The following is a 25,451-nucleotide window of genomic DNA, read 5'->3' as shown; positions in this document are numbered from 1 at the left end:
CTGAGCCTTTCTGACCCTCAGCACACTACAGCGTTTCTCTGTACATGAGTAGCTCACAGCTCATCAGGCAACTCTACAGCACATCATTAAACCTCTGCATAATGTAGTGTATTCGAGTAAAGAGCCATCATACAGTACTGGCACATTTGTTTGATTAATTCAGAAATGTTGTCTCCCTTGACCCCTTTCAGGGAGAGATCACATGTAGTAGGCATGTAACCTTTATTTAACTAGGCAAGTCAGTTAAGAACAAATTCTTCCTTACAGCGGAAATGCTGGGCCAATTGTGCACCGTCCTATGGGACTCCCAATCACAGCCAGATGTGATACAGCCTGGAATCGAACCAGGGACTGTAGTGCCACCTCTTGTACTGAGCTGCAGTACCTTAGACCGCTGCACCACTTGGGAGAACATGATTTTTGTGTCCCAAATGGCACCCTATTCCCTACATAGTGAACTACGTAGGGAATAGGGTGCCATTTGGGACTTATCCCTACCTTGTCATAGGGTTATGTTAGTAGGTTTAGTACTTGACAGTTCTTCTCAGTAGCAGGTGAAGCTGTAATATCATCACTGGTCCCAATAGTTTCACAGATCACTTTGACGCTATCCCTCAACGTTTTCCCTGAACATTAGTTTTCTCTGAACATTCTGTCTCGATATTCAAAAGACCTAACAACCACCTCACCAATAACACGGCACAGGAAACCTGTTTGACTTTTTGTATGATATAATTGTAGAGTAACATCATAGAAATCCAATTTAAAACTGGGTTTATGCCTGTGATACACTTCTGCCTGTTTAACTTCATTACCCAATCAACAGTATTTCATCTTGCAAAGGTAGTATGTGTGTATTTCAATGTTAAATGTTCAGTAGAACAGTAAGTTTCTTGGTGAACTGACCCTCGATGTCAAATTTGCATCAGGCCGTTGCATCACTGTGGCCGGCAATATATATCTGTCTGTACACACACCACAAATACGTGTTAGGAACAGAAAGTTAATTTCTACTACCCCCAAAAAACCTATTGGTTTGTATGAGTTATATGCAGTCTTGGAGTTGAAAGTGGCCCAGTTGGGTTTTCACTAATACAACTCCCTCACACAATGGCCATCAAGGAATGGAGAAAACACTGTTCTTTCTGGGACATTGTTCTGTCGTGCAGCTCTCGAACTTTGCTAGGCCTGCTGAGCAGCTGTGGTAGCCTTTCCAAAGATGCCATGTATTGACTTCCCACATACATTGACATACTGTACACTCATGTCCTACAACGTCATCATCGTAGTACAATACCCCCCCACCCCTCTCTCTGTCTCATTGAGGTCAGATTAACTGGTAGACTGGCTCCATTCTGCACTCACTTCCCCTGCCTTATGAAAGTCTCTACATCTCCTTATATTCCTGGGCTTCGTGGCCATTAAGTTTGCATGCCGGTAACAATTACCTTTTAATTAGCTGAGGAGCGCAAAACTTGGTCTGCCTAGAGTAGGATGTACAGGCTCTCTAGAGGCTGTGCAGGCTGTCTAGAGGCTGTGCAGGCTGTCTAGAGGCTGCTGGCTGTCTAGAGGCTGTGCAGGCTGCGTAGAGGCTGTGCAGGCTGTCTAGAGGCTGTGCAGGCTGTCTCAAGCCTGTGCAAGCTGTCTAGAGGCTGTGCAGGCTGTCTGCAGGCTGTGCTGTGTAATGAGTTACAGTTGAAACCTTGCGTGTATAAATAGGCTCATATTTTCCACAGAGAACCTCATTATGTATTCAGTCTTGTATTCCTCATTTTACGAAGCAAGAAGACATTTTCTCACAGTTTAACCAGCTGTCAGCTGAGTCTCTCTCTCTCGCCCCTCGAGCAGTAGTCACTCAGCGTTATAGTATACGTATGTGGGCTAAACCATGCGGATTAGGGTGAAGACGCCCCTAGACGTTGATCTTGGGTCAGTTTTGCATTCGCCCCCACTAATGGTTAAGGTTAGGATCGGGGAAGAGGAAGCTGATCCTAGATCTGTACATAGGGGAAACTTCACCCTGCAGCTAACCGTGCTACGTGTCTAAGTGCTATAACTGGGGTGACAATATGGAACGAGTCCATGCCCTGGGGTCAAAGTTTCAGATCTGACGTTCTATCAATGGTTGTTGTTTTTTGTGTGTTGGTTGTCTGTTGGCTGTAACCAATATGCTATAATGTTAGATTGTACTCTGTACTGAATGTGATTAAAAAGCCATCTTAAAAGGGCATTTTACTCGAAAACTATTTTTACAGTGTATTCTTAACTTTTGAGTTTTCAAGATATATTGTGTTTAAGTCTCGTTTTTGGGTGCATCTGTTTGGTTTTGCATCATCATGAGACTTTCCAGGAAGCAACTTAGAGCTTCTATTAGGATAACTATGAGGCTTGTACAGTATTTGTGCAAAATAAAAATAAAACATTTGACCATATGGACTAACGAGAAACATACACTAACCTAAATAAATCTGTTACAGTGTATGATTTGTAGAGTCAATAGGAATCCCAATACAATTTCTTCACAATCACCCAATCCCACCCGCACCCTATCCAATTGGTTTTTCATGCAACCAAAGGTTAATCATTTCAGACAAAAAGGTCACTGTTGCGTTTAGTTTTTTTAATGACATATATAATGTTACAATGTTTCTGCAACCACAGTATAACTGAAAAATGCCTAGTTGGTAGTATGTGCCAGTACTCCTCTTGTAGGTCACTGGCCTTCTAGTCATTTTTAAACAGCTTTCAAGTCAGCTGGGTTCTGGTTGTTCCCTTGTAGATATGGCCCTGGTCTTTGATCTTGTGCTTGCTTACATAAGCTTTTTCACTATGACCTCTTAATACCAATCGTGCCATACACTATAGATACTGCCACATGCCTATTAATGTAGCTATAATACATTACGTTTTTGCTCTATGTTGAAAGTAGGACTGCTGAAGTGTACAATTGTTTTGGATTGTATTAGCAGTAGGGCTGTCAAACAATAAAACATGTAACCCAGTTAATTACAGGTTTTGCTGTGGTTAATCACGATTAATGGACATTCAGAATTTGCTCTAATTGAGCTGTAATTTAAGATTTTTTGGACAAAAAGCTACACAAATATTGACGGCTTGATTTTGTCCAAAATAACAGTTAGCAAAATTGATAAATCACACTTTTTCTTTTCTTTTTAAAAATATTTTAAAAATTGAATATCCGAAACATACAATATACTTGCAGTGAAGACACTCAACAACTACATCATACCAGTCATTCAACAACTACACCACACCAGTCATTCAACAACTACATCACACCAGTCATTCAACAACTACATCACACCAGTCATCCAACAACTACATCACACCAGTCATCCAACAACTACACCACACCAGTCATCCAACAACTACACCACACCAGTCATCCAACAACTACATCACACCAGTCATCCAACAACTACACCACACCAGTCATCCAACAACTACACCACACCAGTCATCCAACAACTACACCACACCAGTCATCCAACAACTACACCACACCAGTCATCCAACAACTACACCACACCAGTCATTCAACAACTACATCACACCAGTCATTCAACAACTACATCACACCAGTCATTCAACAACTACATCACACCAGTCATCCAACAACTACATCACACCAGTCATCCAACAACTACACCACACCAGTCATCCAACAACTACACCACACCAGTCATCCAACAACTACATCACACCAGTCATCCAACAACTACACCACACCAGTCATCCAACAACTACACCACACCAGTCATCCAACAACTACACCACACCAGTCATCCAACAACTACACCACACCAGTCATCCAACAACTACACCACACCAGTCATTCAACAACTACATCACACCAGTCATTCAACAACTACATCACACCAGTCATCCAACAACTACACCACACCAGTCATTCAACAACTACATCACACCAGTCATTCAACAACTACATCACACCAGTCATTCAACAACTACATCACACCAGTCATTCAACAACTACACCACACCAGTCATTCAACAACTACACCACACCAGTCATTCAACAGACTCCCATTCAGAGCGACACACAGAAGTATCCAGGGTCAATGCCCTACTCAAGGGCACATTGACAGATCTCCCACCAGTCCAAAAAACGTTAACCTGAATCCTCCAAGATCCCACCACAGTTCCCCAATAGCTGTCCCTCAACCATTCGAGACCCCTCCCACAGAAAAAAATTAAAATAAAAAATACAATTAATTCCATTCCCCACCCCCAAGAACCCCCCAATGAAACAACAACCAAGAAAATGAACTAAAGTGGTTTCCTCTCCATCTTAAATAAGCATGCCTCATTCAAAAAATGTAGAACTAAAAACAGATATAGCCCTTGGTTCACCCCAGACTTGACTGCCCTTGACCAGCACAAAAACATCCTGTGGCATTCTGCATTAGCATCGAATAGCCCCCGCGATATGCAACTTTTCAGGGAACCATTATACTCAGTCAGTTAAGCTAGTTTTTTCAAACAAATCTGCTTCCTGTAGCACTAATTCCAAAAAGTTTTGGGACACTGTAAAGTCCATGGAGAATAAGAGCACCTCCTCCCAGCTGCCCACTGCACTGAGGATAGGAAACACTGTCACCACCGATAAATCTACGATAATCGATAATTTCAATAAGCATTTTTCCACGGCTGGCCATGCTTTCCACCTGGCTACCCCTACCCTGGCCCACATCTCAGCCCACCCTGCAGGAACTTGCACAAACCCCTCACCCCGCCTCTCCTTCCCCCAAATCCAGGCAGCTGATGTTCTGAAAGAACTGCAAAATCTGGATCCCAACAAATCAGCTGGGCTAAACAATCTGGACCCTCTCTTTCTAAAATGATCTGCCGAAATTGTTGCAACCCCTATTAATAGCCTGTTCAATCACTCTTCCGTAACGTCTGAGATGCCCAAAGATTGGAAAGCTGCCGCGGTCATGCCCCTCTTCAAAGGGGGAGACAATCTAGACCCAAACTGTTATAGACCTATATCCATCCTGCCCTGCCTTTCTAAGGTTTTTGAAAGCCAAGTTAACAAACAGATTACCGACCACTTCGAATCTCACCGTACCTTCTCAGCTATGCAATCTGGTTTCAGAGCTGGTCATGGGTGGACCTCAGCCACACTCAAGGTCCTAAACGATATCATAACCGCCATCGAAAACAGAAATTACTGTGCAGCCGTATTCAGCGACCTGGCTAAGGCATTCGACTCGCTTGGTTCACCAACTACTTCTCCAATAGAGTTCAGTATGTCAAATCGGAGGGTCTGTTGTCCGGACCTCTGGGAGTCTCTATGGGGGTGCCACAGGGTTCAATTCTCGGGCCGACCCTCTTCTCTGTATACATCAATGATGTCGCTCTCGCTGCTGGTGGTTCTTTGATCCACCTCTACGCAGACGACACCATTATGTATGCCTCTGACCCTTTTTTGGACACTGTGTTAACTAACCTCCAGATGAGCTTCAATGCCATACAACTCTCCTTCCGTGCCCTCCAACTGCTCTTAAATGCATGTAAAACTAAATGCATGCTCTTCAACCGGTCGCTTCCCGCCCGTCCAGCATCACTACTCTGGATGGTTCTGACTTGTGAACAACTACTAATACCTAGGTGTCTGGTTAGACTGTAAACTCTCCTTCCAGACTCACATTAATAAACGTCTCCAATCCAAAGTTAAATCTAGAATTGGCTTCCTATTCCGCAGCAAAGCATCCTTCACTCATGCTCCCAAACATACCCTCGTAAAACTGACCATCCTACCGATCCTCGACTTCGGCGATGTCATTTACAAAATAGCCTCCACTCTACTCAACAAATTGGGTACAGTCACAGTGCCATCTGTTTTGTCTCCAAAGCCCCATATACTACCCACCACTGTGACCTGTATGCTCTCGTTGGCTGGCCCTTGCTTCATACTCGTCGCCAAACCCACTGGCTCCAGGTCATCTACAAGTCTCTGCTAGGTAAAGCGCCGCCTTATCTCAGCTCATTGGTCACCATAGCAGCACCCACCCATAGCAAGCACTCCAGCAGGTATATCTCACTGGTCACCCCCAAAGCCAATTCTTCCTTTGGCCGCCTCTCCTTCCAGTTCTCTGCTGCCAATGACTGGAACAAACTGGAAAAATCTCTGAAGCTGGAGACTCTTACATCCCTCACTAGCTTTAAGCACCAGCTGCCAGAGCAGCTCACAGATCACTGCACGTGTACATAGCTCATCTGTAAATAGCCCATCCAATCTACCTTATCCCCATACTGTATTTATTTATTTATCTTGCTCCTTTGCATCCCAGTATCTCTACTTGCACATTCATCTTCTGCACACCCTACCATTCCAGTGTTTAATTGCTATATTGTAATTACTTCGCCACCATGGCCTATTTATTGCCTTACTCTCTTATCCTACCTCATTTGCACATGCTGTATATAGATTTTTCTACTGTATTATTGATTGTATGTTTGTTTATTCCATGTGTAACTCTGTGTTGTTGTGTGTCGAACTGCTTTGCTTTATCTTGACCAGGTCGCAGGTGCAAATGAGAACTTGTTCTCAACTAGCCCACCTGGTTAAATAAAGGTGAAATAAATAAAATAAAATAAATAAGTCTTTGCTAGGTAAAGCCCCACCTTATCTTAGCTCACTGGTCACCATAGCAACACCCATCCATAGCACGTGCTCCAGCAGGTATATTGCACTGGTCATCCCCAAAGCCAACACTTCCTTTGGCAGCCTTTCCTTCCAGTTCTCTGCTGCCAATGACTGGAACAAATTGCAAAAATCTCTGAAGCTGGAGTCTTATATCTCCTTCTCTAACTTTAAGCATCAGCTGTCAGAGCAGCTTACCGATCACTACCTGTACACAACCAATCTGTAAATAGCACACCAGACTACCTCATCCCCATATTATTACTGACCCTCTTGCTCTTTTGCACCCCAGTATCTCTACTTGCACATCATCATCTGCACATCAATCACTCCAGTTTTAATGCTACATTTGAATTATTTGAGCCTCTAGGGCACATATGTCAGAGTCAAGGCCCGCGGGCCACATCCGGCCCGCAAGAAGGTTTTTTACGGCCCCTGGGATGATCTTGATTTATTATTAGAACCGGCCCGCAGCAAGCCGGCAGCCCGCAGATCTTTTACACGCACCAATACTACATTTCCCACAATGCAAAGGTGACGCACCGAGCAGTAGGCTGCTTCATTTCAATATTTATTGGCACAGCAGTCGTCAGCATCACAGTAAAATTAACTTTCAGATACCCATCAAAAATGGCAAAACGGAAGGTGGATACTGAGAACCGGGGGTTTCAAACAAGGTGGGAGTCGGAGTATATGTTCACGAAGGTAGCTGGAAAACCTGTGTGTCTTCTGTGTGGAGAAAGTGTGGCGGTACTGAAAGAGTATAATCTGAGACGACATTATGAAACGAAACACGCGGACAAAAACAAGAATATGGACATGGAACAAAGGCTACAAAAGGCAGAGGAATTAAAACGAGGCCTCAAATCTCGACAGGCTCTGTTCAAAAAAGCCAAATCACAAGGCCAGGCTGCTGTCAAGGCCAGTTTTATTTTGGCAGAAGAGATCGCTAAATCAGCCCGGCCATTTACGGAGGGGGATTTCATCAAAAACTGCATGATTAAAGTTTGTGACGAAGTTTGCCCAGAAAAAAGGCAACTCTTTTTAAATGTGAGTCTGAGCAGAAACACCATTGCCGAGAGAGTAGACCAGTTGTCCATCAATCTAAAAGAGCAGCTTGTGAAAAGGGAAAAGATTTTATTGCATATTCCTTGGCTGTGGATGAGAGCACCGACATTTCTGACATTGCCTAGTTGTCAATTTTCATCCCGGAGTGGACTCCAACCTAAGCGTGACAGAGGAGTTTTTGGCTTTACGTCCTATGCATGGCACAACTACGGGGCATGATTTGTATGAAGAGGTGTCAAGATGTGTAAATGAGATGGAGCTGCCTTGGGAAAAACTCGTGGGTTTGACAACCGACGGAGCACCTGCGATGTGTGGACACAGGAGCGGACTGGTGGCGAAGATACGGAAAAGATGCAAGAGGAAAACGCGACAGGTGAGCTGACAGCTTATCATTGTATCATACACCAGGAAGCGTTGTGCGGTAAAGCCTTGAAAATGGAGCATGTAATGAGCATCATCACGCGCACAGTTAACTTTATCAGAGCCAAAGGTTTGAATCACCGCCAGTTCAAGGCATTTCTGACGGAGTTAGAAACGGAGCATGGTGATTTGCCTTATCACACAGAGGTGCGATGGCTAAGCCAGGGAAAGGTGCTTCAAAGATGTTTCGAGCTTCGTGAGGAGATTTGTCTGTTCTTGGACAGCAAAGGGAAAGACACAACACAACTCCGAGACGAAATGTTTCTGTGTGAAATGGCTTTTCTGTGTGACATTACGAGTCATCTGAATGCAATAAACTTGCAGCTGCAGGGTCGGGATCGTGTCATCTCTGATATGTACAGTACAGTGAAGGCATTTAAAACCAAACTGACTCTGTGGGAGACGCAGATGCGGAAAGAAAATTTGAGCCACTTTCCCAGCTGCCAGACCATGAAAGAGAAGCTCTCTACCAGTGCGTTCCGAGCACACAGTTGGCTGATAAAATAGGTATGCTTGCCGCTGACTTTCGACGCCGATTTGCTGACTTTGAAGCACAAAAAGCAGGTTGGAACTGCTCGGTAACCCATTTGCTGTTGACGTGGAAAGCTCACCACCAAACCTCCAAATGGAGTTGATTGACCTCCAATGCAATGATGCACTGAGGGCAAAATATGCGGCAGTGGGTGCTGCGGAGTTCGCCCGTTCCTCCCGGCACAATGCCCCAGCTGCGCATCCAGGCTGCTCAAACGTTGTCTATGTTTGGCAGCACATACCTGTGTGAACAACTGTTTTCTTTGATGAACCTGAACAAAACATCACACAGAAGTCGACTTACTGCTGAACACCTCCACTCAATTCTGAGGATTTCTTCAGCTCAGAGCCTTACCCCCGACATTGATGAACTTGTGGAAAAGATGGGACACCACCAAGTATCACCCTCAACCTCAAACAAGTGAACATTACTGTGCAATCACATATTTAGAGTTTTTACTCAGTTCAAGTTTAAAAGTTAAAATTTAATATTTGTTTTCACTGCATGTTACTTCTCCTTAAACAAAGTGTTGTTTTTGATTAATAGATTTTTGCACTTTATTTTTTTGTATTTCAATCCAATTATATTTTAAAAATATTTCAGTTGAGTGGATGATAGAAAATTGCTATTATTGTTTTTTCTTTGAAGTAAATTTAGCCCACTTTTGCTAAAATAGAAAATATAGTCTACTGATGGTGCCTTGAATACCGGTTTCTTTCATTTAATGTTCATGTTATGGGGATATTTATATAAAGGAAATTTGTCTTTTGTGTCTGTTGAAAATTAAAGATTACTGACAGAGCCATAAGAAAATATTGCTTTATTTATCTGATCATATTGTAATATATTTGTTAGGTTTTCAGTAGGTTCAATTAGGTTCACTAGACTATATGCGTCATTTAAAAATTTTTCAATGAACATTCGAACAGTCCGGCCCTCGTCTTGTAGCTGATTTTTTTATTTGGCCCTCCGTCCATTTGACTTTGACACCCCTGCTCTAGGGCCTATTTATTGCCTACCTCCTTACTCTTCTACATTTGAATTATTTGAGCCTCTAGGGCCTATTTATTGCCTACCTCCTTACTCTTCTACATTTGCACACACTGTACATACATTTTTTTTTTTTTTCTTTTCTTTTGTGTTATTGACTGTACGTTTGTTTATGTGTAACTCTGGGTTGTTGTTTTTGTCGCACTGCTTTGCTTTATCTTGGCCTGGTTGTAGTTGTAAATGAGAGCTTGTTCTGAACTGGCCACCTGGTTAAATAAAGGTGGGAAGAAAAAGAAGACAACAGCAAACAACAATGCAACAAAACAAACAAAAAACCCAAACAAACAAAGGACATCAAGGACAACTAAAATCATAACAGCAATGCCAACTGTATATGTTTGTGCAAGTCTGTCACTATTACATGTATGTGTGTGTTCTTGTATGCGTTTATTTGAATGAGAGTGTGTGTATATATATGCATGTGTACAAACACCTGCACGGCATCAGCCTCAGGCAAACAGGCATTAGTTGTAAAAACACTGCCCCTCAGTGTCATTCAAACTTACTTTTTATTGTGTTTTATTTTGACTTTATTTTTGACTTTTATCTTTGACCATCATTCTATTTCCCGCACAGCAACTCCCACTTGTCTCCAATTCCACATCCCAAACCTCAGCTTCCCTCAGCCCATCCCACCTATCTCTGCTGGCCACCCTCTTCGGATTTCTACTTAACATATATCTTTTAACTATGCTCTGATGTTTAACGTACAATTTCAATCTATCTAATATTCAACATTTGGTTGGTGGCAGAATTCTATATCATAGTTTTAGCTGAAAAGCACGAAGTCTTGAATCTTGCGTTGATTTATATATCAACTCATACACCCTGTACCATGGAGTACATCAACAATCACTTCCCAACTATTTTGCAATCTGTATGGCACAGTTGTCAACATCCTGGTCCTCAAATGAAACTGGTATACTTTCCTATTTATGCTATTTTTATTCCACCTCCGAATTTTGATCCTTTATGTTGGGCAGACAGACCAGTTCCCTACCTCCTCCCACTGCCACCTGCCTCCTCCATATTTGGGGTAATGCTGTAATCAATTGGTTGGACTCTTGGATTGAGCAGACCTTCCCGGACAATTCTGATAACTCCATTCCAATTTACAATATTATTTAAAAACAAAATACCCTTTCCCATAACTACAGGTATTTTATCAACCAGGACATTTGAGTTCAGCCATAATATTTGTTGTAATATTTGTTCTATCTTTTCAGGGGGATGAAATTGAAATTGTAGCCAGCTCTGCAGTGCTTGTTTGAAAAAGAGGGATACTTTGAAAAGGCAAAAGGGGCATTTTTAAACAATGGTTCAGCTTTTCTTAGTATTCTACTTGAGAACCATTTAGGGTTCAAGTAAATGTTTTGAATATCAAATCAAAGTGTTTTTGTCACGTGCGCCGAATACAACAGTGAAATGCTTACTTACAGGCCCTAACCAACAGTGCAATTTTTAAGTAAAAAATAGGTATTAGGTGAACAATAGATAAGTAAGGAAATAAAAAACAACAGTAAAAAGACAGTGAATAATAACAGTAGTGAGGCTATATACAGTAACGAGGCTATAACAGTAGCGAGGCTATATACAGTAGCGAGGCTATAACAGCAGCGAGGCTATATACAGTAGAGAGGATATAAAAGTAGCGAGGCTATATACAGGCATCAGTTAGTCGGGCTAATTGAGGTAGTATGTACATGTAGGTGTGGTTAAAGTGACTATGCATATATGATAAACAGAGAGTAGCTGTAGCGTAAAAGAGGGGTTGGCGGGTGGTGGGTGGCGGGACACAATGCAGATAGTCCGGGTAGCCAATGTTAGTCGGGCTAATCTTTTAATTATCTTTATTTTTTTAACCTTTATTTTAACCTTTAACTAGACAGGTCAGTTAAGAACACGTTCTTATTTTCAATGACAGCCTAGGAACAGTGGGTTAACTGTCTAACTAGCTAATTGAGGTAGTATGTACATGAATGTATAGTTAAAGTGACTATGCATATATGGTAAACAGAGATTAGCAGCAGTGTAAAGAGGGGTTGGGGGGGACACACAATGCAAATAGTCCGGGTAGCCATTTGATTACCTGTTCAGGAGTCTTATGGCTTGGGGGTCAAAGCTGTTGAGAAGCCGTTTGGTCCTAGACTTGGCGCTCCGGTACCGCTTGCCATACGGTAGTAGAGAGAACAGTCTATGACTGGGGTGGGTGGTGTCTTTGACAATTTTTAGGGCCTTCTTCTGACACCGCCTGGTGTAGAGGTCGGCAGGATGGCAGGAAGCTTGGCCCCAGTGATGTACTGGGCCGTACGTATTACCCTCTGTGGTGTCTTGCGGTCGGAGGCCGAGCAGTTGCCATACCAGGCGGCGATGCAACCATGCTCTCAATGTTGAAGCTGTAGAACCTTTTGAGGGTCTGAGGACCCATGCCAAATCTTTTTAGTTTCCTGAGGGGAAATAGACTTTGTCGTGCCCTCTTTATGACTGTCTTGGTGTGTTTGGACCATTCTAGTTTGTTGGTGATGTGGACACCAAGGACCTTGAAGCTCTCAACCTGCTCCACTACAGCCCCGTCGATGAGAATGGGGGCGTGCTCGGTCCTCCTTTTCCTGTAGTCCACAATCATCTCCTTAGTCTTGGTTACGTTGAGGGATACGTTGGTTTTCTGGCACCACCCGGACAGGTCTCTGACCTCCTCCATATAGGCTGTCTTGTCGTTGTCGGTGATCAGGCCTACCACTGTTGTGTCATCTGCAAACTTAATGATGGTGTTGGAGTCGTACCTGCCACGCAGTCATGGTTGAACAGGGGTGTACAGGAGGGGACTGAGCACGCACCCCTGAAGGGCTCCAGTCTTGAGGATCAGCTTGGCAGATATATCGCTACCTACCCTCACCACCTGGTGGTGGCCCGTCAGGAAGTACAGGATCCAATTTCAGAGGGAGGTGTTTAGTCCCAGGATCCTTAGCTTAGTGATGAGCTTTGAGTGTACTATGGTGTTGAACGCTGAGCTGTAGTCAATGAATAGCATTCTCGCATAGGTGTTCCTTTTGTCCAGGTGGGAAAGGGCATCTGTGGATCTGTTTGGGCAGTATGCAAATTGGAGAGGATCTAGGGTTTCTGGGATAATGGTGTTGATGTGAGCCATTACCAGCCTTTCAAAGCACTTCATAGTTACTGATGTGTGTGCTACGGGTCTGTAGTCATTTAGGCAGGTTGCCTTAGTGTTCTTGGGCACAGGGGCTATGGTGGTTTGCTTGAAACATGTTGGTATTACAGACTCAATCAGGGACATGTTGAAAATGTCAGTGAAGACACCTGCCAGTTGCCCGGAGCACATGTCCTGGTAATCCGTCTGGCCCTGCAGCCTTGTGAATGTTGACCTGTTTAAAGGTCTTACTCACGTCGGCTACGGAGAGCGTGATCACACAGTCGTCCGGAACAGCTGATGCTCTCATGCATGCCTCAGTGTTGCTTGCCTTGAAGCGAGCATGGAAGGGATTTAGCTCGTCTGGTAGGCTCGTGTCACTGGGCAGCTCGTGGCTGTGCTTCCCTTTGTAGTCTGTAATAGTTTGCAAGCCCTGCCACATAAGACGAGCATCTGAGCCGGTGTAGTATGATTCGGTGTAGTATGACTGTTTGATGGTTCGTCGGAGGGCACAGCAGGATTTCTTATAAACTTCCGGATTAGGACTAAATACGGCTGCTAGAGGTCTTTTACAGTTTTATTTGAGACGGCTGTACAACCACCAAGATTAATTGTCAGATTCAACAGAAGATCTCTTTGTTTCTTGGGACCGATTTTAAAAGTAGAAAGTTTGCAGCCATCCACTTCCTTATGTCTGAAACACAGGCTTCTAGCGAAGGCAATTTTGGGGCTTCACCATGTTTCATTGAAATGTACAGTTGTGTGTCATCCGCATAGCAGTGAAAGTTAACATTATGTTTTCAAAGCATCACACCTTTTGAGATCCTTTGTCCATGACAGAAAATTATTTCACCACCCCATTCCTTTTTCCACGCAACTTAATCTAAGGATGTAGAGTGAGTTTCCTGTAAACAGTATATGTTATATTCCCTTTCTTTTAGCCACGTAAAGACTGATGTTCTTTTTTATAATCTGCTAAACCATTACAATTATAACTAGCTATACTTATTTCATCCCTTACCATAACTAGATACTATTCTCAGTCTAAATTGACCATAATTAGTACTTAGCCATCACAGGTATTATGACGGTAAAAATTAGAGCTTTCAAAAGTCTGATATTTAAAACTCAATAAATAGGTTCTAGCAATATTTGTTTTATTTCCTTGTCTGTTTGCCTGTGAGCCAATGCCACAGATGTTAGAAAATTGAGACAAGATATTATGTGTGTAGTAAATCTGAGTAGGTTGATGTGTTTGATGTTTGATGTGATTTAGTGAGAGTATGTACGATGTCTGTATAAGAGTACGACTATAATTTGTGCTGTCCAAATATATAATAACTCCGCCAATTTGCATGGTTGAGTGTCTATGTGTGTAACATGTAGTGCTATGTTAATATTTAATTATTGCGGTTTTGTTTTAATCAAAATTAACAAACCAAGTGTTTTTCCAGCATACAGTCTGGTCTAAATCGCTTCAATGTTTCGGTTTTATGTTTGCTAGCAAGCTACCGAGGTGGTTGAATCCAATCCTTTCTTTTACCAATTTCAACTTGTTTTAACATCACATTGTTGTTTTTAGCTCTATAGATGATGTATTTTGTGATGTTTTCGGTGTATTTTGAATGTTTTCAGACAATGCAATTAATCACAATTGAAAGTGTGCAGGAAAAATGACAAAAAGTTGACTTGAGTTAACTGATTAACTCTGACAGCCCTAACTAAAAACTCTAACAAACTCTAAAACTAGCCCAAATTAACAGTGGACTAATGAACATACTAAAATATAATTTTGGAGTGAACTATCTCTTAACTATGTATTCATTTCCGATGCTTTGAATAAAGACAACTTTTCACTATACCACCATGCTCTACATGCATTGAGTTTGGCAAGCATCTTTTCGTATGCACACACACTCGCTGTTGTCAATGGTGGCTCAACATGACTCATGTTCAAAGGGAGAAAAAGCTTAGCTAAGCTCTGCTCTTTCTGGATGATGCCTCAATGATTTTGAGAGGTTCTGGCAGCCTGAACATGTAGGCCACTATAAAAAGTCAGTCTTAACGGGTAACAATTTACATTACCTCACTCTAATGCAATGTAGTTATTCCAGAACTACTCTGGTAGCCAAAATGTTGTTAGTTACAGTACTCAGCTGCAGATCGTAGCCTCACAACTCGCCAAATACTTGTTTAAAGTAGTTACTGTTGCAAAGTGTAGTGGTTACTTGTAATACAAAAGACATTACAATCCTGGTGGTAGTATATGTGCTATATCCATCATACAGTATCTAAACAACTTCAAGTAAACTGTGCCTGCTTATGGGTCTACCACACATTAGCATATCACTGCATCGGTATACCCTGAGTATACCAAACATTAAGAACGTCCTAACATTCAAAGGCACTTACATGTTTTGTCTTGCCCAATCACCCTCTGAATGGCACCCATACGCAATCCATGTCTCACTTGTCTCAGGGCGTAAAAATATTATTTGAACCTGTCTCCTCTCCTTCATCGACACTGATTGAAGTAGATTTAACAAATGACATCAATAAGGGATCATAGCTGTCACCTGGATTCACCTGGATTCACCTGGTTAGTCTATGTCATGGAAAGAGCAGGTGTTCTTAATGTTTTGTATACTCAGGGTAGCTCTGCAGGGGAATGGAATGAAAGCAATTATACCCAAACAGAAAAAGAATGTGACAAAGAATCACAGAATACATTTAAAGCTAATGAGATTTCTGAGTAACGCTTTACATTACAGTGCCATTATTACTGTGTAACTACTCATGGCATTACAGTATAAGAAGTATTGTAACTACTTATTAAACACTAACCTTTTCTTTAGCCATAACCCTAAGTAACCCCAAAGTACAGTGTAATAATGAGTAAATACAATATTTGTTTTGTTGTAATTACAGGAATAATTACACTGTAATAAGGACACTGGAATGTAAAGTACAACTGATTTTCTTCTGGTAATGGAAAAGCAATCCACACTACTTTTAATTCCTTCTGAAAATTACTATGTGAAATTATTTGCCGCCTTTATCTGCTCTCTTTGTTCATCTGGAGTGGCCATGTTGTCAAAGGGCACTGCACTCGGCTCCCCACATGCACCCCTCTCCTATGTGTGTGTGTGTGTGTGTGTGTGTGTGTGTGTGTGTGTGTGTGTGTGTGTGTCGGCATCTCAGTGCTCTTACTTACTGTTTCCTTTTTCCGTTTGCATAACACGTTTTACTGAGTTTACATGCATTCCTGAGTTGGACAAATGTGTTGTTTAACTTGAGACACAGTACAATTTCAAGTCCTCTCAACTTAGAGATGGAAAGATATCATCAGATGAAGTATACAGGGGCCCGTATGTATCATCTGTCTCAGAGTAGGAGAGCTAGGATCAGATCCTTCCTGTCCATAATGATCTGATTCATTATGAGGCAAACATTCTCCTAGATCAGCATGCCTACTCTTAGACACGTGATATATACAACCCGGCTCTCCCTTGGGAAAGAGGTCCTCTGATACAACAAAGTTAATTTTGATGGTAAAATTGATTCAGCGGTATGTTATGATAATTGCACATAATTTTGGAATTCAAATCATTTCTGTGACCGTAAGATAATCTTTTGCAGTTTATGCCACTTGCTAGAAGATTTATCCAAAGCAATAGTATGTGTATGTGGAATTGTAACCAAGGATGCTTGGCATTGGCGGCATCACGATCTTACCAGCTGAGCCATGCCTGTACCACATATAGAATGGAGATGCAGGGCAGACATTTTGTATTGTTGTGCAGATATCATGTTAAGGGTTTCCCCCTTGTGGTCAAAGCTAGAATGCTCTCTCTTGTCCACAGAACAGGCCGGCAGCCGTGCAGGGGTCCCCACACACTGGCCCGCCCCCGGCATGCATGAACCCCGCCTTGATGAGCACTCCCTGGGTGAGAGAGGGGCCTTCACACTGTCCCTCGGGCCCCATCTTCATGCCATCCTTCTCCTCATGCTTCAGGCAGGGCACCCATCCATGCCACTCGCCACTCTTGTGCTGTACACAGAGATGAATTCACTGCTTTCATATCATATCATAAAGCACTCAGGCCTTGGGAATATATCCCTTATCACTCCATCAGGATCAAATAGGTTGACATTAGGGACAGTACACAGTATGCTTGATGATTATAAGGGAAGTACAGTATTAGCTTGATGGAAATATATTTATTCGATATTGTTTCGAGTTGGTTTGAACATTTTAGAGCTATGTGGGCATATACACTGAGTATACCAAACATTAGGAACACTTTTCTAGTACAGAGTTGCAGGTTTTCCCTCAGGATAGCCGCAGTTCGTTGGGGCATGGACTCTACAAGATGTCGAAAGCGTTTCACAGGGATGCTGGCCCATGTTGACTACAATGCATGGACCATTCTTGATTCACACGGGAAACTGTTAAGTGTGAAATATCCAGCAGCGTTGCAGTTCTTGCCACAAACCAGTGCACCTGGCATTTACTACCATACCCCATTCAAAAGCACTTAAATATTTTGTCTTGTTTTGCCATAAGAACGATATGGTAGCATACTGTATTCCAAGGCAAGTTCAGAGAATCAGTTCATCAAGACACTCCTTCATTAATTTCCTCTTGTCATTGTTACCAACTGTAGCAATGTTCACCTGAGCCAGGATTCAATCCAAGGCGAGTTGTCAGCAGGTGCACTGCACTTGACTTTTAAAGGTCGTTCATGCTGGAGCTGCCTTCCTCAGCTTTACCGTGAATGCCATCTCCGAAAGGGTGAGGGAAATTGTATTGAAATGCAATGCATCTGTCAACAACACGCCTTTGATTGAATCCCGGTGCTAGTTATTTCACAAAAAGGCACTGTGAAAAGAAGTGCAACTTTCCCACTTTCCGTTCCAATTAGAATCAGGCTACCATGTTTCAGTCCACATGTTCACGCTTACATAGGCTGTCGCAGATTCATGCTCACTGGCAGACCCCCTTACCTTCTGTCCCCGAGATCCCCATTGGGACACAGCTTTCACTCTCATTTCACAACGGTTTAGTAGTGGTGAATCAGTGCCATATGAACTTCATGGGTAGAATTAACAATCACAGAGGATGCCTCATCATTCACTTCATTGGGCCACAGAATTGGGCTATATGTACATGTAGCCTAGTCAATGTATTATGTGACTTTGTAACATTTCTCTACAAGTAGCATGGTTCACAGTGGAATTTAAATGTATGTCAATCTATTATTTATCGTAATTCTGATGGTTTCTTTATTCTTTTCCTTTGTGCTCCTTTTGTCCTTCCACCGCTTTTCCTCCTCTCCTTCTTCCTCTTCCTCCTTTCTAAAGCAGTATCGCTATCAAGATGAGGACTCTCCACCTGAGCACGGGTTCCCGCGGCTGACCAACGAGGTGCGCGCCCCTGAGCTGGTGCACGTGTCGGAGAAGAACCTCTCGGAGATTGAGAATGTGCATGGCTACGTGTCCCACTCCCATATCTCCCCGCTCAAGGTCAGCAAATGTCCTGTCCTGCACCCCCAACCCAGTGAGCAAAATTGGTTACAAATAAGTCATTTCTACAGCAAAACTGTGCCAACCAGTTTTGCTCACTGGGAAGCCCCTGACGAGAACTTGCCAAACCACACCATGCGTGGCTGCCAACATGGTGTCCTTCGTTCCCTTCTTTCCTCTCCCTGTTAGTCTTGTTCTCTTTCTCTCTTATCTCTTCCTTGTTCTTTCTGTTTCTTTCTCCCTATCTCTTCCTCTCATTCCTCTTAGCCATTCCCCCTCTCTCACTATCTTGATTAATTCAAAAGTTATTGTGGTTCCTGTCCTGAGTCTTCGGTAAGCCTCTCATAACTAGTGCAACTCGGTGCGCTATTGCTAACAAAAGTACTTCGTCATGTTTATTTCATTAGGCACCAAATGTAAGAAAATGGACTGGAACAGGGAATGACTACCTGGAATTGTCCAGTAAGGAACTCTTAAACATTGTCCACACAAAAAAAAACGGTGCTATCTAGAACCTATGAGGGTTCTTCATCTGTCCCCATAGAAGAACCCTTTGAAGAACCCTTTTTGGTTCCAGCTAGAACCCTTTAGGGTTCCATGTAAAACCCTTTCCACAAAGGGTTCTACATGGAACCCAAAAAGGGTTCTCCTAAGGCAGTGGTTCCCAAACTTTTCATAGTCCCGTACCCCTTCAAACATTCAACCTCCAGCTGCGTACCCCCTCTAGCACCAGGGTCAGCGCACTCTCAAATGTTGTTTTAGCCATCATTGTAAGCCTGCCACATACACACTATACAATACATTTATTAAACATAACAATGAGTGTGAGTTTTTGTCACAACCCGTCTCGTGGGAAGTGACAAAGAGCTCTTATAGGACCAGGGCGCAAATAATAATATAATAATAATCAATAATTTTGCTCTTTATTTAACCATCTTACATATAAAAACGTATTTGTTCATCAAAAATGGTGAATAACTCACCACAGGTTAATGAGAAGGGTGTTCTTGAAAGGATGCACATAACTCTGCAATGTTGGGTTGTATTGGAGAGAGTCTCAGTCTTAAATCAAATCAAATGTATTTATATAGCCCTTCGTACATCAGCTGATATCTCAAAGTGAAGTGCTGTACAGAAACCCAGCCTAAAACCCCTAACAGCAAGCAATGCAGGTGTATAGCACGGTGGCTAGGAAAAACTCCCTAGAAAGGCCAAAACCTAGGAAGAAACCTAGAGAGGAACCAGGCTATGAGGGGTGGCCAGTCCTCTTCTGGCTGTGCCAGGTGGAGATTATAACAGAACATGGCCAAGATGTTCAAATGTTCATAAATGACCAGCATGGTCAAATAATAATAATCACAGTAGTTGTCGAGGGTGCAGCAAGTCAGCACCTTAGGAGTAAATGTCACTTGGCTTTTCATAGCTGATCATTAAGAGTATCTCTACCACTCCTGCTGTCTCTAGAGAGTTGAAAACAGCATGTCTGGGACAGGTAGCACGTCCGGTGAACAGGTCAGGATTCCATAGCCACAGGCAGAACAGTTGAAACTGGAGCAGCAGCACGGCCAGGTGGACTGGGGACAGCAAGGAGTCCTCATGCCAGGTAGTCCTGAGGCATGGTCCTAGGGCTCAGGTCCTCCGAGAGAGAGAAAGAAAGAGAGAAGGAGAGAATTAGAGAGAGCATACTTAAATTCACACAGGACACCGGATAAGACAGGACAAGTACTCCAGATATAACAAACTGACCCTAGCCCCCCGACACATAAACTACTGCAGCATAAATACTGGAGGCTGAGACAGGAGGGGTCAGGAGACACTGTGGCCCCATCTGAAGATACCCCCGGACAGGGCCAAACAGGAAGGATATAACCCCACCCACTTTGCCAAAGCACAGCCCCCACACCACTAGAGGGATATCTTCAACCACCAACTTACCATCCTGAGACAAGGCCGAGTATAGCCCACAAAGATCTCCTCCACGGCACAACCCAAGGTGGGGCGCCAACCCAGACAGGAAGATCACATCAGTGACTCAACCCACTCAAGTGACGCATCCCTCCTAGGGACGGCATGAAAGAGCACCAGTAAGCCAGTGACTCAGCCCCTGTAATAGGGTTAGAGGCAGAGAATCCCAGTGGAGAGAGGGGAACCAGCCAGGCAGAGACAGCAAGGGCGGTTCGTTGCTCCAGAGCCTTTCCGTTCACCTTCACACTCCTGGGCCGGACTACACTTAATCATATGACCCACTGAAGAGATGAGTCTTCGGTAAAGACTTAAAGGTTGAGACCGAGTCTGCGTCTCTCACATGGGTAGGCAGACCATTCCATAAAAATCGAGCTCTATAGGAGAAAACTCTTAAATCATTTCCCACACACAGTCTGTGCCAGTATTTCGTTTTCATGCTAGTGAGGGCCGAGAATCCACTCTCACATAGGTACGTGGTTGCAAAGGGCATCAGTGTCTTAACAGCGCGATTTTCCAATGCAAAAAACTCTGAGCGCAGCCCTATCCAGAAATCTGGCAGTGACTTCTAATTAAATAACATTTTCACCGAACCGCTTGTTGCAATTTTGATGAGGCTCTCTTGTTCCGATATTGGTAAGTGGACTGGAGGCAATGCATGAAAGGGATAACGAATCCAGTTCTTTGTGCCGTCCGTTTCGGGAAAGTACCTGCGTAATTGCGCATCCAGCTCACTCAGGTGCTTCGCTATATCACATTTGACATTGTCTGTAAGCTTGAGTTCATTTGCACACAAATAATCATACAATGATGGAAAGACCTGTGTGTTGACCTTGTTAATGCAGACAGAGAAGAGCTCCAACTTCTTAATCATAGCCTCACTTTTGTCCTGCACATTGAATATAGTTGCGGAGAATCCCTGTAATCCTAGATTCAGATCATTCAGACGAGAAAAAACATCACCCAGATAGGCCAGTCGTGTGAGAAATTTTCACTGTAGTGTCCAAAACATATTTCAAGCTGTCAGGCATTCCCTTGACAGTAAGAGCCTCTCGGTGGATGCTGAAATGTACCCAAGTGGCATTGGGAGCTACTGCTTGCACGCGCGTTACCACTCCACTATGTCTCCCTGTCATGGCTTTTGCTCCATCAGTACAGATACCAACACAGCTTGACCACCAAAGACCATTTGATGTCACAAAGCTGTCCAATACTTTAAAAATATCCTCTCATGTTGTCTTGGTTTCCAGAAGAGGATGTCTTCCTTAATTGATCCCCCAGAAACATAACGGACATATACCAGGAGCTGTGCCAGGCCCACCACGTCTGTGGACTCATCCAGCTGTAACGCATATAATTCACTGGCTTGTATGCAAAGCAGTAATTGTTTCAAAACATCTCCTGCCATGTCACTGATGCATCGTGAAACAGTGTTGTTTGATGAAGGAATTGTCTGTATAGTTTTTTGGAGCCTTTTCGTCCAGCATTGTCCCAGCCACATCTGCGGTAGCAGGAAGAATGAAGTCCTCCACAATAGTATGGAGCTTGCCTGTCCTGGCCACTCGGTAGCTCACCATATAAGATCCTTCTAGCCTTCTTATTTTTATTGTTTTATTTGTTTTATTTCACCTTTATTTAACCAGGTAGGCCAGTTGAGAACAAGTTCTCATTTACAAAAAGCAAAGCAGTGTGACACAAACAACAAGACAGAGTTACACATGGAATTAACAAGCGTACAGTCAATAACACAATATATATATATTTTTAAATGGTAACTGTTGGTTAATGGTATCCGTTGCTTTTATACATGTCTTACTACTCGAAAGTCGTCTTTATTCTTGCCCAAAAAACTTACCGTGGCATATTTTTCAAATTGTCGTGTTTCGTTTCTAAATGTCTGCTCAAGAGTGAAGGTTTCCCACGTGAGAGTAACGGTTAATGTGATTGGATGTGAATTAATTGACTAGGCTACCTGTATTTGACATTGTGTTGTTATTTCACTGAACACTAGATGGTTTCATTTTATTTTTGGTAGTGAAACGAAACTACTCAGGCTAGAAAAAAAACTTGCCCAAATGTATAAATGATTATTTATTTAAAAAAAATGTGAATCACATTTTTATTTGGCGTACCCCCGACGCCTATGGGGAGACAGCCGAAGAAGAACCATTTTGTATAACCCCTTTTTCTAAGTGTGTACTACATGCCCTAATGAACATGACCCATATGTTCAATGACTAAAGAATCTGACCAGGATAGAAAACTCTATCCTGGTCAAATCTCTTTTTTCTTGAAATGAGATGTACATGGGCAGGTTCATATCTGCAATGGATGCATTAGACTATTTTAGAAAAATGTATAACGAAAGGTTATGATTCAATTACTTTTTAAAGGAATATATTTAAGGCCCAAGGGGGTGTGTTATATTTAAGCAATAAGGCCCGAGGGGCTGTGGTATATGGCCAATATAACACGGCTAAGAGCTGTTCTTATGCACGACGCGAAGCGGCATTTCTGGATGCAGCTTCTAGCTGTGGTATATTGGCCATATAACACAAACCCCCAAGTGCCTTTCTGCTATTATAAACTGGTTACCAATTTAAATAGAACAGTAAACAAGTGGTATATTGTCTGATACACACACGGCTGAAATGCACACGGCTGAAATGCACACGGCTGAAATGCTATTTCAGCCAATCAGCATCCAGAATCTAAACTTCCCGGGTTTATAAAACTGTATAATGCACTTGGTAATGTACGTCACACAAAAAGTTATTTAACATGTATTAGCACAAATGTGCATTGTTAGCATAAATAACAGACATTGCTGCTGTGGAGAACATTGCTGTTATGCAAAAGTGTGTGCGTGTGTGTGGGGGGGGGGGTTTATACATTCATTGATTCATGTTAAATAAAGTCCTCCATTGAGTTGTTGATGTGGCACTCAACCAATGAGAATAGATTAATAAGGAGATGACTTTACAAGCCAATTGCCTAACTATCTTGTATTTTACACAGTCATTTTCATTCATTTCCTGATTGTAATAAAGTAGATGAACAGCAGGTGGCGGTGAGTGCTCAGTTTTAAATAAGCCTCATTAAAACAATCATTGTTGCTTGAACACTGTTGGGTGAAGTTTACCTAGATGCTGATTTAGGATCCGTTTATAATTTTCCCCATTAGTGGTTAAGGTTTGGATTGTTGATCAGTACCTAGGGTAACTTTACCCTGGAGCTCAGAACACAATGCTGGCCAGCTGGGGACAATGTGGGAACAGAATGGGAATCAAAGGAGAATGTATATAGGCTAACCACCTCTGATTAGTACAAACAGCATGCACAGTTTTAGTAGAATGGCCCATAGGGCAGTAGCCCATCTCCTGTTTCTGTAGCATCCCCTGGACAGGACGTTAGTGAATTGCAGGGGGTAGATTGTTGAGTGACAATATATTTGGATTTGTCTTGGATTTAATTTAAATTTGAATTAAGGTGTGATTGAAATAAAAATAAAAATGTTAGAATACTTTTGTAGAATGTAGAAAACTCTCATTGTTTGAACCTATCTAGAGTCGAATCTTGATTTATTTTGATATTTTGATAAAACAAAGGTAAAGCAGCAGAGAACTGATGTTCATATTCCAGTCATGTTTAATACTTCATTATTACTAGATAAAGGTACCACAAAAGAAAATACATTCTATATATTTTATTTTATTCAAAGTAACACACCGGGCTGCAGTATATTTAATTGAATACTTGGCTGACTGATATAATATCTTTCCTCTAAGAGTCCTGTTCTAGGCCTCCTCTCTTGACCCCTGTGTATCTGATGTAATAGAATCGTTTGTGGGTCTAGAAGCCTCAATTTTATTTGGAGATTGTGTTGGATACTATTACAGACTGCCTTTTTAGTGTCCACATCCCCTATCTCGTTCAGATAAAGAAATATCTGATGTGATGGGGCATTACCCTGAGCCTACTTTAGATTGTATTGTGAGGAGATTAGGCAACAGGTCAACTTGTTCGTTTGTCCCAAATGGCACCCTATGCCCTATATAGTGCACTACATTTGACTGGAGCCCAATGGGTCCTGGTCAAAAGTAGTACACTATATAGGGTATAGGAGCCAATTTGCAATCTGTGACACATGTAAACTGAGAGGGATGGAGGAGAAATCACACATACTGTAAGCTTTTTTCTCTCTGTGGGTATGTGGGTAACCTTGCCCTCAATAGCACAGATTCAACTGTCACAAAGAAACTCAGTATTCTAGTCTGGTGTTGATGAAAGTGACGACTCTCTTTCATAGCTTAGAGTGCCTGAGAATCTGCAGCGTTATTACCAATATTTTGCAAGGTTAAATTATTATTGAGTTGGACGTTACAGCCCAGTGTCTGGATAATAGCAACTTAACAGCTGACAGGGAATTGATCAAATGCTGCCCGTCCCAACTCCACTGTCGCTGATAGAAGGTCTCAAAACAGGGATACCATATATCAACGGAAGCAGGTCTTGGATTTGAAACAACACTGTGACACAAGTGGTCCAATATCTGCCATGACAGCCGAATGGAGTCGTTGACAGGCTGTGGACAAAAAAACTCAATGTTGTTGAGGAGATTTTGAAATGCAGATTCATTATGTACTGGTAAGCTTTGATTCGGGTAAATTCAGACTATTTTTCTAACCGCGATCTTTCTCTTTAGTCAGTCCCTAAAACGCAAAAGGAAAGGTGAGTTTCTACAACGATTGCATGTGTAGTTAGGTTAGTCTGTTGATTAAAATGGGACTTTGTAAGGGATGTATCTTTGCGGCACATTTGCTGCTTTCCATAATTTAGTATTTTTCTTAGAGAACTCTGTTATCCATAGCAAGGTGTTGGAATTCTGTGTGTTTTAGCACGTTGCATTGGAAACTGTTATTCTGATATCAATTTTATTCAAGAGCCAGCTGGGACTGAGCCATGAGGAATAACTTGTACTCCCCTCCTACTTGTGTCACAGCATCGGGTGAGAGTACGACCTATCTTGGTAATTCTGCAGGTAAGAGCTAACT

General features: G+C 42.5%; 1 protein-coding gene across 12 annotated transcripts in view; it reads left to right on the top strand.

Annotated features, from left to right (window-relative positions):
• The window catches only part of LOC115136133 (disks large homolog 2), a 315,445-nt gene that overhangs the window by 128,824 nt on the left and 161,170 nt on the right, over positions 1-25,451 (top strand). For 11 of the 12 annotated variants that reach the window (XR_010464941.1, XM_065023856.1, XM_065023851.1 and 8 more), the window contains 2 exons: positions 16,773-16,856; positions 18,274-18,435. Coding sequence is in view for 11 of the 12 variants with exons in the window: in XM_065023856.1 (XP_064879928.1) it covers positions 16,773-16,856; positions 18,274-18,435 (246 nt within the window). In the remaining variant the exon portion in view is untranslated. The remainder of the gene's footprint in view (positions 1-16,772; positions 16,857-18,273; positions 18,436-25,451) is intronic. The other variant, XM_065023853.1, reaches the window with a different exon arrangement.

This window comes from Oncorhynchus nerka, linkage group LG10 (genome assembly GCF_034236695.1).
Source record: "Oncorhynchus nerka isolate Pitt River linkage group LG10, Oner_Uvic_2.0, whole genome shotgun sequence".
Classification (NCBI taxonomy): Eukaryota; Metazoa; Chordata; class Actinopteri; order Salmoniformes; family Salmonidae; genus Oncorhynchus; species Oncorhynchus nerka.
Note: the sequence above shows the minus strand (reverse complement) of the source record. Positions and strands in the feature narration are given on the sequence as shown.